The 15,885-nt window shown below is 33.3% G+C and overlaps 1 protein-coding gene across 1 annotated transcript; it reads right to left on the reverse strand.

The window, feature by feature from the left end:
- Positions 1–291: 291 nt before the first annotated feature.
- Positions 292–15,084, reverse strand: LOC144967877 (protein inscuteable homolog). The gene is made up of 14 exons (XM_078905614.1): positions 14,976–15,084; positions 13,741–13,915; positions 12,559–12,719; positions 12,019–12,082; positions 10,830–10,953; positions 10,366–10,418; positions 9,619–9,727; positions 8,236–8,349; positions 7,198–7,323; positions 6,009–6,180; positions 5,012–5,187; positions 3,179–3,404; positions 2,093–2,169; positions 292–1,343 (listed from the first exon to the last, which is right to left on the reverse strand). The coding sequence occupies exons 2-14, from the start codon at positions 13,788–13,790 to the stop codon at positions 1,212–1,214; spliced, it is 1,584 nt and encodes a 527-aa protein (XP_078761740.1). The 5' UTR covers positions 13,791–13,915; positions 14,976–15,084; the 3' UTR covers positions 292–1,211.
- Positions 15,085–15,885: the final 801 nt, after the last annotated feature.

Below are 15,885 nucleotides of genomic sequence, written 5' to 3' on the forward strand. Positions count from 1 at the left end.
TTTGACTGTTTCCCTCCCAGCTAGGGTATCCGGTCAGGGCCTGGACAAAACCAAGTAATCTCATTTCAAGACAAAGACAGAAAGCATGTTGAAAAACAGATATAGGGGGATAGAAGACACAGTAAGTATCTCCCTGCCCACTATGGAAGGTAAGGAACCCCATCCAGTCTTGCAGATTGACCTGTAAAGACGTTTTTGATGTCTTATACATTACATTACCGTGGTGATTTTTGCTACTAAACTGAATCTGCTTTACGTGTCACAAATCAAAATTCCTTAATCAGATCTAGGTGGGAGTGAGTGCATTAGAAGCTGCTTCCATAGCACAGTATCCAAACATACCAAAGGCAACAAACATAAAATGTCATTTGTTTTGCATAAGACAAATAACAAAAGCTTCATTTCACTTACCAACAGTTATAGTCAATATGGATGTCAATATTTGATCCATAAACATCTAAATGCCATTCCAATACAATAATAATTCAAAGTTAAGAAAATAGCACCATTCACAAAACTGTATTCAAATGACAAATTCCCTCATTGCTGTTTTGATTAGAGACATTTGCACACACACATACACAAACATGTGTGCATGCACACACACAAAGAAACCCACACACACACATATATATACATATATATATTCATATCCACCATTTGTTTATTTTTTGGCCAGTCCAAGGCAGTCCAATTTCTTTCACAACAATTTTTGGCATTCATTACTGTTTGGTGATATTGTGACTTTGTCATAAAAAATAAAGTTGTTGTTTCTCCTGCACAACACCAATGGAATGTATCCTTGTTGGGATGATTTACTATGTGCGAGTCCCTGACCAACTTGTATAGTGCATACAAAAAAATAACCCACACCGTGCAATGTCTTCACAACTTGAGAAACTTCCAACAATACAATTGGTCCATCTGTTCAGTTTGACCCGTAGGTTTGATAACAATTTTGATGAGAGAGCAGTGTGTTTACATTTCTTAAGAAAGTTCCATTAGTTGAACACCAACAATCATGTGATTAATGCCTGTGATGAGAGAAAGACTAGATATACATAGACGACTTCCATTTCTTCAACTTACAGACTGTAAACTGCATTGTGATATCACTGTAGAGAACATATCCTTTAATAAAAAGAATGCATTTCGTTTGTCCAACGTTTGAGGATTTCTTCAAATTCATTGTCTTATATTGCTAAATGAAGTCACACAAAATTTTCATCACTGTGAGAGCACATGAGAAAAGAGTCCATGAGTTGAGGTACAATCAGCTGTTGCACATCTGTTGGTGATAATCCATCTTTACCATAAATGACACAAATTTTGCGGAGAGCAGCCTGTGGTTTTGTGGAAAAGATAAAAGACATTTATTTTATAGATAAGTAAAACAAAAAAGCCCTATTCTTAAGAAGATATTACACAATTTTAACCTGTTCTGGATTATACGCAGTTTTATTAGCTTAAAAAATTATCTTCAACTTAATTGAGTTAGTTTATGTATTGCAACCTTAACTAAGATCAACCAAAAGTCCAGCTTAAACTTAGTTTTACTGTCTAAGTGCAGATGTAACTATATAGCATCACTGTAAAATATTCCTTTCGTGACATTTCCTTTAAAAAATAAACTGCTGAATGATTTGTATGACAATGAATCCTTTCTTTGATAAACGTGTGGCGGCCTCAGCTATGAAGAAACAGAGATTTAAAAAAAAAAAAAACAACAACAAAAAAACAAATAATTACATACTATATTGATAAAGCAGTGCATCCTGATCAAAATGAGATATCCTAATTAGGGCCATAGTAACGTTCAATGTACAACATATTCAGGAATACCTTAATTATATTCCTAGCTATTTCTTTCAAGGAATGCAGCTGCAAGAAGATCCTTTGATAAATAATGAAAGAAGAAAGCACTAAATTTAAGATCAGAGATGGTAATTTTTTTTCTCTTATTTTGCCATTCTCTCAAAACTAGCTTGTCGTCATCTGGCACCTTTTCTTCAACACCACACAAATCATAGTATCTTGAGATTTGAGTGACAACATATTTTATTAAAAAGTATACAAGTTAAAATCAAGTTACCAGACAAGCAATGAGCACAGTATCGCTGTTGTTCCTGGCTTGTGGTTTACGACACAATTCCACAAATCTTGGGATCCCTTGGAAAAAAAAAAAAGAAAAGAAAAATATTAGATGAGAAAGAATAAATATTAAGAAGAAAAAAATTCTTATAGTTTATATTGATCAAATATCTACAGTTGACATTAAAAACAAATGAACATGATTCAACTCTGTGTAAAGTAGATTTTTGTGACCTCTCTGTTAATCTAGTATTGACTACGTGAGACTAAGTTAGAGCTAGAAAAAAAACAATTAGTTTTACATCAGATCAATGTCCCACCCAGAGGGTAATAAGTATTGTAAGTGTTTATTTAACACTACTACGATTGGGACACACACCTGCTCTTTGGGCCATTTGGCTCTAAAACATCACCTTTTAAAAAATTACCACCCCCCCCCCCCCAAAAAAAATAATTAAAAATGAACAAACCTGAGCATTTATATATATTCATAATATATATAATATATATATATAATATACATATATGCATATTATGTGACAATGTTTTTTAATGTCTTCTACATACTCTTATTTGAATGTACAAAACAAGCAATTGCTTCAAGTAAAAAACTATAAATATCTAATGGAGAAGAGTTTGAGCTGACACATTAATCATTTTCACAAAGAGAGGAGCAGCAGCAATATTACTCGAGCTTCATTGAATGAGTTAGAAGTCAATGACTGGCTGGATGAGCAAATATTTCTCAGCATTTGGCCTTGCTTACTTGCGGAAGATACTCTGATTTGAATGGGTATTTGGTAAAAAGCAGAGAGAGGTGAGACTGAATTTCTTAGAAATTGTAATTGAATACTTAATGGACATTGGACTGCCTTCTGCATGGAGAAAGATTCAAGGCAGGGTATGGACAAAACCAAGTTGTATTATTCCAGGAGAAAGACAAAAGGCCACTTAAAAAGGACGACAGATATAGTTGAATAGTACACACTACCAGCAACACCTATCAACCTTTTTCAGGATTGATTTTGACATAATAAAAATTTACTCATATCACCATTACACTATATTTTTTTTGGTTTACTTCTACCTTTCTGTCTCATGATAGAATAAGTATTGCGTGTTTTTTGGCAAAGCCTCATCAGTGCAATGGCAGCTTTCTGTTGTACCCTCTCACAAGCAGAACGCTCTGCCATGCTGGATCTCAATGATGGTTTTTGATGCAGGAAGCTGACCAAGAGATCCATTCCACCACATGCACGGATGTTTTCCTGTATGGATGACACAGCTGCCATGTTGGCTAGGATTGTGGCCACCTGAAAAGTTTAGAAAAAAAAGAATGGTTGGTCTTCTAAGGTTTGAATAGTGCTTGCGATCTCTTAAGGTAATATAGTTGTTTGAAAACGGCAGGTTATGCATATTTGTAGGACAACAACAAAAAAACCACCCACAAAGTTTTATAGTTCATCAATTTCCTGAAATGTTAGACAAAATATGTAGTAACAATTTTTCAAGTCTCTTATACTAATATGACCCACCCTTAAAGGTCATAGATGGTCTCACCACTTCTTTTATATTCCATGATAGCCTGAGATCTGAATCTGGATCTGGAGGGGCAAAAAGACAGTATACTGACCTACATTGACAAAGCAACTTCCTTTCATTTTTCGCCAAGAAACTTTTTCTTCTATTTCCATAGATAGGAATGACTTCAACGTTTCAGATTAAGACTTTTAGCATTGGAAATAAACTTAATCTCTGGTATATGAAATTAATGTGGAAAAGGCATTTTGTTGCTGTAAGACTGTATTGTGCCAGTTACCAAAACTGTAAAATAAGAAGCACAAAATTAAGAGTGCCTCCTCAGTGTATATTTGTCTATAATAGCTTCTCAATTTAATAGTGATGGATCACAACAGACCAAAATTAAGACAAAAAGGTGAGATCACTGCTTGGAGAGATAAGGAAGACATCCAAAGAAGAAAACAACTCTTTCCTATTACCCCAAACAGATTAAACAAATTTGGATGAGAAAGGACAAAAATCAATATAGCCCCAAAGATGAGCTCCACAAATCTATGTCAAATCTGTCCTCATTTACAACTTTGGAACATAGTTGCTTAAACAAAACGAAGAAGGAAAACTTGACACATTCCAAGGAAAACAACTAAGAACAATACTTAACCTCCACAATCCTACAAAAATTACAAATAAATCAGTCTATAAAAATGCAATGAAAAACCACTTTCAACTCAAATATTGGAAACACATTGAGACCATTCGGACACAACTCTAGAAGAGACAACAATATTCTAGAAAACAAAGCCAAGAAAGCATATCTTGCACAATCCTGTCAAGACAAATATCGAGACAGGCCAATAACAAACATTCTCACAGTAATAAACAGAGATCTCAAACGCCTTCAAAACAATGAAGAACTAAGGTAAGAAAAAGATCTTGCAGAACTACAGTCTCTTGCGAAGATCGACACCAAATGGAGAGAATCGTCAATAGAATAAAAGAAGTTGCCGAGGTGTCCCAGTCGGATGAGGAGTTAATGTATGAAACAGGTCTTGCAGAACTATAATCCCTTGCAGAAGATCGACACCAGTTGGAGGGAATTTGTCAACAGAATTAAAGAAGTTACCCTGGCATCCCAGTTGGACAAATAGGAGGCGGACGGCAACAAGTCAGAAGTCAGTTTTGAATGTAGTCAATGAAATATCTAGCATGTCCAAAAAAAGACAGCAGGACTGTATGTATACTCCAACAAATTAGTCAATTATCAAATGCATAGTTTCATAGAAACTTAATCCAAAATTAAATACATTTTTTGGGTAAGTTAGGCTGGCCATTTATGATTTTATACATTTCACAAAATGACAAAGCTTCTATCAAATAATATCAACGATCAGCCTCCAACCTGATCTTTTGCATACAAAGATCTTGCTTTCCTGTGAATACATGCTCTGATCAGCAGGGATGGAGCTTTCAATTCTTGGAGCAAGGAGCAAGCAGTTGGATCAATGAAAGTGATATTGGCAATGGCAGCAGCCGACAACAGAAATGTCTCATGGCCTTCTGTCCTCTCGCATAATCCTGTAGACAATAAGAGATTGTGAAGCATTTAGTGAAAGAGATGAATGAAAAATGATATATCAGACTCAAGAAACAACATAGAGGCTATCAATTATACAATTTTATAATAGAGAATATTTTTGATCTTGTAACGTACAAAGCGACGAATAGTGTATTCAAGCTAATTTCCCCTCTACTGGGACAATAGGACTGGTTTTTTTATTGTTGTCATGGGAAGTTAGTGATTAGAGATCAAAGAATACAGAGAGAATTAGAATGGATTTTAGACAGAATCAAAATTAATACTATGGACTATGTTTTCTGTTAGGGAGACTTTTTTTCTTTTAAGAGCATATATTTATTTGAAACAAACTTTATCAATTAAAAACAATATTGACAAATTACTTTTATATAAATAAACAAGACAATTGTAGATTTTTTTTCAACTGAATGTACAATTGACGTGGTTATGTAATTCAAAGATAAACAATCAATTCACAAAAAATTTTAATTTATAAATTTCAACTGATGCCAAACTTGTATAATGGTAGCAGTAGTGGAATTATTTTGACATATTATGGAGCTTTAAAAGGCAATTGTCCAATTGCTCTAGATCATGATATATGATTTTAGTAAATTAGAACAGTGAAGTATAGCTATGTATGTTAATCATTCAAATTACAGTTTATTACGGATCATCCATGATTATATACCAGGAAAAATATACACCTCTGATTGGAGATGACCATTGCCAGCTCAATGATTTAATCAGTAGGTGATATAAACAACCATATTTATGTTAAGCGGATTACAAAAGATTCATACATCAAAATTAAACTTACCAAGCAAGGCAGTGAGAACAATTTGTAGGCAATCAGAAAATCGACAAAGATGCTGGTTTTGATCTAGAACAGGGGAAGTAATCTGGGCAACCACTCCTGCTGCCTCCCCTTGTACTGATTCTGTCATTGCCGAATCCATTAAAATGTCCAAAAGAAGGTCTATGCCATTTTCCTTTAAAGGTGTAAGTTGAAAATAAATAAATCACCAGTTAGAAAAGCATCGTGAATGAGAAAAAATACATACTTTGAGAGTAATCACCTTCAAGAGGTGGAGGGGTTATAATTCATTTGAGTCCCATATTTTTAAAATGAAATAATCACAAAAGACGAGATAACATACCTGTAAAGCAATATCAGAGAGAGAGAGAGAGAGAGAGAGAGAGAGAGAGAGAGAGAGAGAGAGAGAGAGAGAGAGAGAGAGAGAGAGAGAGAGAGAGAGAGAGAGGGAGAGAGGGGAGAGAGAGAGAGAGAGAGAGAGAGAGAGAGAGAGAGAGAGAGAGAGAGAGAGAGAGAGAGAGAGAGAGAGAATAGGAAGAAGAGAAATGTCTGTGCATTGCATTACCTTTTTGCATATCACATCATTATCATGAAATATTATAGCACACGTAAATAAATGACAAATTGCCATATTTAGAGACAGTACAGATCTATGATCATCATTATTGTCATTACAATTTTTTGTAGACTATAGACAATGCTGTTGGCAGCCAGGCACTCATTTAACACCTGAGTACAGTGATAGAATGTGAATAAAGAGCGACTCTGAGGACTAAATTTTTGTACTACCCACAGCAGGACTCAGACAAGGGACCTATAGACCACAATGCTATGAGCAAATACTAGTGTAAATAGGAAAATTTGAATTATAAATAGGAGTCATTCCATTCAGATTAAATTAAATATGAATTCAAAATTATGAAATATACATACAAAGGCTTTATTACGAAGTTTTAAAATCTTCTAGGAAATATTTGAACTCTAAAGAGTTGGTGACAAAACGTAATAGGCATATTAGTTTTCAATTTGAGATAATTAACATTGCCATTTGGAATTGCAAAGTAGTTTTGCCAAAGATCAACAAAAGAACAAACCCTGTTTAGGCTAGCCCCAAATGTGATCTGATAAACATTTAATTATACAATATATCATCAAACCCTTCAACAAATGAAAGAACAATTATTGTACACACTTTTTCTAACTCAGTGACACACTCCGGAGCACAGCAAACTGTTGCAAGGGCACGCAATGCTTTTGCTTTGGTAAAAGTAACATTTTCTCTTCGACACAGGTCAACCAATGCACGTACAGTTCCTTCCTGTAAAAAATAAAAATAAAAATTATTGATTTGATGAATAAATATAAATAAAATAATTGACACTATAACATCCTCTTTTCTTCTTTTTTCCTATTAAAATAAGGGTCAAATATTTATTCATCATTGATGTATTATTTAGTTTTGTCTTCTTTAAACATTCTAACAGTATTTTACACATTATTATCAAAGATAGCAATATCTTTTTTTTTTTTTTTAACTGGCCTATTTTTGTGCGCACCTACAGAAATTATTACTGGACTGATTGTTGATAGCTGAAAAGTTTCATCTTTGTCTAACTTAATTTCCACAATAGTATAATCATAAAAATAAATAAAAGCCTGAGCATAATAAGCTTTTTAATTTTGTAATTTATTACGTCAAAACAAACTCGATGTTTTCAATGTTATCAGAGAATCGATCGCCAGATTCATTTGAGTGAACCAACAAACTTTATTACTGGACCAATTTTGATCGTTGATGGCTCAAAAGATTCGAGCTGATCTATCTTAAATTCCATGATAGAATGAAATTGAAAATAAGTATGTTTCTGTGCATAATAAGCCTTTATTACCCAGAAATTTTGCAGGTTCTGCATTAGTAAATTATAACACCCTTCTTACTGTTTCTAGGAAATTTGTGCAGCATATTTCAATGAAAAACCAGAATAGCTCATGCAAAGAGTAATCAAAATAAGATTTCTTCATCAAGAAAAAAACCCCAGTAAGCTGAAAGAAGTGATCAGATCTGGTTCCTCTAAATCATAGTATACTGATTTTTCCCGGAAACCATCTCACCCCGTCCAGCTATAGAGTTTCTGATATCCAGGCTTTGACTATGGTCATATCAAATGACCTGTAATGAGTTTATCTTGAACAAAGAAGTATATCAAGACATAACGCAATCATATCTTACCCTTGCTAAAATGTAACACATGTGCTCTCCCTCCAGGCCTAGAGATATGATGTTGTTTATGACAGTATGAAGGGATGTTAGATTGGTGCAAGAATGGAAGATGCCAACAATTTGCTGAAAAATATAAAAAAGTACTGTGAAAATAAAAACAGATGATAAGAAAAAATAAAATTCATTTCATTTATTCAGAAAAGTATTTGGCTTTAAGGGTCTATCGTAACAATATTGTTATATTGTACATCTCCTTTCCCCTTCATCTAATTGTTCTATCATTTCTATTGAAACAATTAGCAACAGTGCAATAATAGTGAATAGGTTAATAGTCCAAAAAATAAAATTTGAGATGCAAAAAGCAGGACTCATACTCAAGCTCCCTAAATACTGCTGCAATGTCGTTTTCACAAAACCATCTAGCTCCCCAAATATGAGAATGAATAAATTATGAGGCCAAAATGATACTTGGAAAAATAAATGATGAAAAACTTTTTAAATCAAATGTAATATCCACTAAACATCATTGAAGCACTCTACAAAGGGTCCTAATCTAAGAGTGATATCATACCTATAAGTTATTATCGCAGTTTGTTTTTTCTCAACAGACACTCTGCTATTACTGAACTAGTACTCCATTCACATGTGAATGTGGTGAGAGAACATGAGTAAAGAGCATTTTTCCAGCATTCCTCTTTGCCTACACACAGCGAAACTCAAACCAGGGACCTACCGGTCTAAAGGTGAGTGTCATACATGAACACAAAGCTGCACAATATATAACAACAATAGTCTAGCTATAAAATATCTACATTCATACAAAAGATGGCATGTATTGATTATTGGTTTCCAGTAAGAGTTTAGTTTTGGTCATGTTTTCCAGTCCAAAACAAGTCATATAATCTTGTGATATGTGACAAACACGAAGCCTGTATTTTCTTCTTTTTTTTTTTAAAGGATCTGTTTCAAGAAAAGAAATTAGGTACCTCTTAACTGCAAAATAGAAATTTTAAAAAAGAACGAAATTTATACAGTAAATTTCCATCATGAGCAATAAACCTTTCACGCATACAAAAAAAGAATATCTATTAAGCATATTTTCACCATGTATATCAGTGTCCCATGGGACCATTTATCAACTCCATACAAGTAGTCATTCAGGTACCCTTTTTGTATTACCACTTTTAAAATCTCCATCCTTGCCTAAGGCCAGATTGAGTAAAGTGCCTTAGCAAAGGTCTTCATGCCGAGGTCATTGTTAGCCATTTGGTCATTGACAAGATTGCTTGACCTTTATCGAAATGCAGGACACAAGAATGCTCGGCCAAGCATGCAAATTAGCCCTTTCACGGAGTATACCATTGTAATTTAAAATATAAATTCCAATCCTACCTGAACCAAATAGCCCAAGGTAGAGTCCACCAATCGACTGAATGACTGACCAAGGAATGTTAGTTGGTTTACCAAAGGGACTCGATGGATCTGGTTTTCTTCTGCAGCACTGATGAGGCAATAATATAATGATAACAATGATGATGAGGACAACAGCAACAACAATAACAGTATATATTTGTAATCGTGGTGGGGAGGTGAGAGATGGTGAAGTGAATAACTATTTCACTTACACTTTAAGAGGCGGATTCCAGCCCCCCTGGATTTCCAATGAAATTGATCAAAAATGAAGAAATGTAAGTTTTATGAAGTTTAAGAAACCAACTCTTCAATAAAGAGGTTTATCATAACTCCAATCTTATAAGTTTAAGCTTAAAGCATTAGGTTCGTCTCAGTATAATACCACTACGAGAGAATTGGTCAGCTTTTTCTTCAACAAGAGACTGACTCTCCAGAACACATTTTGTTGAGCTGCATCATTAGGAGATAAAACAAACCGTAAAGTACTAAGAACAAGGTGTTTTATCAAGAAGTTCTATTTAAATGAAAACAGGTTTGTTTTTTTTTGTTTTTCTTTCTTTTTAAAGGAAAAACAAATTCAAAATTGAATACATAAAATTACAACAACAAAAAAAACAAACAAACATATGCAACTCAAGAAAATCCCTCAAATGCCTTTTTGTTTCCAAAACCAATTTCCATAAACTAGTGATGCAGCGGCTAGATTCTTTCATATTTAGTAGTTACCTGGTTGTTTGTTGCACTAGTTTGGCTGATTCTGCCATTACAGCTTCTTGTTGCTGACAAAAAAAAAAGTAAATCACATATTAAAATCTCCACACTAAGCGTTATCACATTTTTAAAAAAAACAATAAAATATTTATAAATATTAATGATAGTAATAGTTGTAATATAAATAATAATAATAATAATAATAATGATAATAATAATAATAATAATAATAATAATAATAATAATAATAATAATAATAATAATAATAATAATAATAATAATAATAATAATAATAATAATAATAATAATAATAATGATGATGATATTAATAATAATAATAATAATTAATAATAATAATAATAATAATAATAATAATAATAATAATAACAACAATAAATAATAATAATAAATCATCATCATTATTATAATCCTTTCAAAAATTTTGTCTGATATAAAGTACGACAAAATTTAAATCCTACCTCACTGATATACGGCGGAACATCTGACACATGAGCATTGCATAATTCAATCAACTTTCTAATGTCACAGGTAATATTTAGAGTCTGCTTATTCAAGGCTTGCCACTGACTGGAGTCAAATGATCTGAAATTGAAAATAATGAAAGAAAAAGGAAATTGACTGAGTCGACTAATAATTTGAAATTTTTAAAATTAAGAAAAAAAAAAAAGTAACAGAGGCAATTTCTAATGCCTTTCATCACAGGCATTTATCACATAATTTGTGGCACATCTCAATGGAGATACATTTTCACCAACATAATTATTTTCTCATATCAATTTTTTAATAGATTTTTGCCAATACCTAGTTTTCTTTCCACATCTACACAAAAAAGAATAAATGGACAAGGTTAATATAGAGAAAAGTATGGAGATATTTCAAATTTCTATGTTTTTGTCAAATTATTAGCATTTTAACCCATCTGAATGAAAACAGGCCATAAAAATACATCTTACATTAAATCAAACACATTATTTCCATCTTAATTCTAATCATCTTCATACTTATTATTAATCATCATAATAATAATTACTATTATCATCATCATCATCATTATTATTATTATTCCCGGTACTATTAATATTATTACACCGCAGCTACAGGAGTAGGTTCATGTTGGGATTTTTAAAAAGAAAAATTGAGCTTTTAAATAGCCCAATATCCACTAAACATGCTCAAAGTGCTTTACAAGGGTCTCTGGCAAACAGCAACACATAACATGTAGGACGAGACATGATGCCTATTAGGCGATATTACAATTTTTTCGGACAGAGACATTGCAGTTAACGGCCAGGTACTCATTTTACACCTGAGTATGGTTAGAGAATGTGAATAAAGAGCCTTCTCCAAGGAGTCAACTAGGCGCTGAGCGAGGCTCAAACCCAGGACCTTCCGATCCGAAAGCGAGTGTCATACCACAAGACCACATTCCGTTCCTTCCTTGAACCAGTTCTCTCTGGCTTACTTTTCCTTAAGTGCCTGTTATTCAGTAGGATTGCGGTGTGTTGTGAATCACCTTCCTTTCTCTGGGCTTCCTTATAAGTTAAATGCATTGGAAACATACAGATACCATCATGAGATCACCATCGGAGTTAAACACTTAAAGGATTTCCAATACACAATTGGTTTGTTTTTTTTCACTTCACTCACCTAAAAAGGGAGTTGAATGCAATAGTTATTTTATTGGCCTCTGTTCTCATCCTGTCAATCGCATCTAGATTAATAAAGAGAAAAAAAATGATATATTAGTTGCCATTATTTCTGTTCAAATGATGACTGTAACCTAAAAAATAAAAGAATGAATGAAACATTCTCAGGACAAAATATTTCTTATACATTACAAACATTACAAAATTCAGCCCATGAGTGAATAAGTAAAGTACCTAGCTGTATGGAAATGAGGAAATAATGAATTTATGCTAAAATACAAAGGTTGCCATTTTAGCAACTTGTACAGCATGAAGTGGAATATTAGTTCCATAAGGCATTCCAAGTGGAATATTAGTTCCTTAAGGCATTCCAAGTGGAATATTAATTCCATAAGGCATTCCAAGTGGAATATTAGTTCCATAAGGCATTCCGGGAGAGAAAGTGAATTTTTTTAGGCACACCAAACACTGTATAAATTTGGAAATGCAGTAACATAAAAAAGTGCATGGATATATTCATATTTGTCCCTTTAAAAATTACCTCTGAGGGGCTGTATCTGTGTGGTTGCTACATCCGTTTTCATTCCTGGACACAAGGGCTTGCCTTGCAATACACTCATACACTCTATTTCAGTCATCCATCGAAGCTCCTCCATCCAAGCATTGGCACTGGGAAACTCAGGCCTTTCCTCTCGAATAAGCCTGAAATATTTTTAAAATAATCTTGATTCCGAAAAACATCTTATTTCGAAACCTCTGCATTTACACATACATTAGCGTTTTCCAATGAACAAAAATAATCAAAGTCATGACTGTGGTACAATGTCTACACAAACGTATATAATGTCAAATTGGTCAAGTTTACAAACAAATCTGGTATTATCTTAGATTGAAGCAGTCTCTGAAATTTGAATTTATAAATTTTTAGTCAAGTTAAAAATTATATGCATAGAATTTGAGTTGAATTTATGTATTTTAACTGAGGTGAATAAATGCAATTTTCTTAACGCGATAAAAAAATATCTCAAATTTCATTGTTATATTTTCAAAATTTAATATTATATCTGTAACAGGTTTAACTTTTTTTAAAATTAAGCTTTTATATAGTGCAATATCCACTAAACATGCTCAAAGCACTTTACAAGGGGTCCCTAGCCAACAGCAACACTTAGTATTATGGAAGGGCGATATTACATTTTTTTCGGACAGAGACAATTCTGTTAACGGCCAGGTACTCATTTTATACATAAGTAAGGTGAGAGAATGTGAGCAAAGAGCCTTTTCCAAGGACTCAACTATGCGCAGAGTGAGGCTCAAACCCAGGACCTTCCGATCAGAAAGCGAGTGTCATACCACAAGACCACATAGCCGCACAACTTCACATACATCACAATGAGCAGAAGATAGAAAAGGCATGTACTTAAACCCATTGTCATTCAGTCTCAGTTTCAAGTCTCTATTTACAAACCAATGATTTGAAGTTATGAGATTTGGCAATTTATAAAAAGATTTAATGGAATATCCGGATCCGACAATGAAGCTCCATGGACCTTATAGATTTGGAGGTATTTAAACTATCCTGTAGATGGTTTATCTGGGTTCAAATTTCTGGCTGGGTATCCTGAGTGTAATAAGCCTTTTAAAAAATTAACCGCAGGTTGAAACACTATAAGAGCTAAAATACTAATCATTGCCACATTATTTTTTTTGGACATAGGCTTACCCCAATCCACTAATCCGTCTATGTGGAGTTCCTTCTTCATCACAAGCCATGTTTCCAACCTAATTTGTTTACAATTTTCTCTTTGAAAACAAACATTCAATCAAAACTATTACACATGCATGATGTATGTAATATTAGTGTTGTGATCATCAAAAAGGATGACATTTCCTGTGTTCTGAAAAATAAAATATATGTCTCTTTATAAAACAATATTACTACCACTACTGCTACTACTACTAATAATAATAGTAATATTAATAATAATAATACTGAAAGATCAATGTAAATGTTGCACTCACAAAGTCTTATAAATCAGAGCTAATTTGGGATAAGGACAGTAGAGAAACAAAAAATATGCTAATTCAAATGCTGTAAGAGTAAATGCACTTCTTCAAAAGTTTGAAAGCGGATTATGCGGTAAGATAAAAAGTAAAAACATGTTTCAAAAATTAATTAGAAATTTTAATTAGATAACTGAAAGACACACATCTTGCAATGACAAATGTTAAAACAGATTACGAGCATGTTTTTACTTTTTATCTTACCGCATAATCCTCTTTGAAACTTTGCAGGCCATCTTCAAAGCTAGCCTCCTCTTGATAAAAAGATAATCTTGGAAAGGCAAAAGGTAGGTTTGTTTTTCCTTTTTTCATGAACCACTTATCTTTTAAATGCACATAAATATCCATCATAAAGAATGGACAGGATAGCCATTAAACTTGTAGATTAGTTAATCCTCACTTATGACATTTGATGAAATTGAAATGGAAATTGTTGACGTTAACACTGATAATATTGGTAACTCGTTGGAATAAAAAGTAAGTACCTATGAAAGAGCAAGAAATTTGCTGAGCTCAACAAGTGAATTGGTGCACAATTCTGATACACAACTCACAACTTTAGACTTTAGGGAATCATCATAATTCATGACAGTGTAGACAATCATTTGGAGAAGTGGAAAATATTTCATCAATCTCAAATTGCTTAACCTTACCAGTCATTGTATCTTATCAGTGTGAAAACTATCTCTATGTCAAGTGAAAAGTTGGAAACTAAAATGGACCACTTTTAAAAAACAAAAAAAAACCCTCTAACTCTATTTAGACGTCTATACTATATGTGTTGTGGTCTGTTGTTGAGATGAAGTCATCTTTCCTCTTTCGTTTTATTATTATTATTCCTCCGCTACTACACTCAATGTATATTCAAATGATTTTGAGTTAATAAATTCTGACCTTTCTTTGGTGTTTGGATTTTATACTTGATGTTGTTAAATGGAAATATTCTGCATTAAGTTGAGGTCGATTAAAAAAGGGAGGTACGATGGATTTTCTTGGGGTCCAATAAGAGCAGACAAACAAACGAGCCTTTGCATAAAAATAGTCAGGTAGACTCTAGTATATAATTTGTGTAACTGTAACCAACGGACGCGTGTAGCTAAATCCACAAATAATATAGATTCTTTGAAAATTTCCATAAACGGCATAAAAATCAAACTTAACTAAAACATCCTAAATACAAAGTTTGATGAAATAATTTACAAATTCAGTGAAGGTCTAGTCGATCTATAGTTGAAATAATTGGATCAAATTGAGAGCCATATTCATAATAATACAGTACCGAGCTGGCAAACTATTGGGTAAGGAAGAGAACTCTGAAAAAAAATGATAAACAAAACATACAAAGGACAAATAACTGTTGAAAACCTTTTAAAGGTGAAAGTAATGAACTAAGAACAGAACAAGCAAGAGGAAAACATTTTTTTTTAAACAGTATCGAATTTAACTTTAAACAGATGCATCGGTCTATATTTTGTCTTCTAAGAAGGCACATAACGACAAAGGGAGCGCTTGCGACGACTCATAATGGAAGTGGGAGTGGCAGGTAAACTACGGACTAACTGGAATAGATATCTAGGCCATGGCATTGACCATTGGCTGTCATTGAAAGAATTGTCGGGAGGCCTTCCGAAAGCTCCTACATCCCCAGTATTCTTGTTCTAGCAGGGGGTTGGGAGGGGGGAGACTTTTTTTTAAAGTTTCCCCCCTCCCAAACCCCCTACTTAGACTTAGAACATTATAAAAAAAATCCTGGCGAGTAAAAAAGGTGTTGGTCTCAGTCTGCAATTGCTTAACTGCATTTAAC

Source organism: Berghia stephanieae, chromosome 3, assembly GCF_034508935.2.
Source record: "Berghia stephanieae isolate SIO BIC M18660-M18661 chromosome 3, UCSD_Bste_1.3, whole genome shotgun sequence".
Classification (NCBI taxonomy): Eukaryota; Metazoa; Mollusca; class Gastropoda; order Nudibranchia; family Aeolidiidae; genus Berghia; species Berghia stephanieae.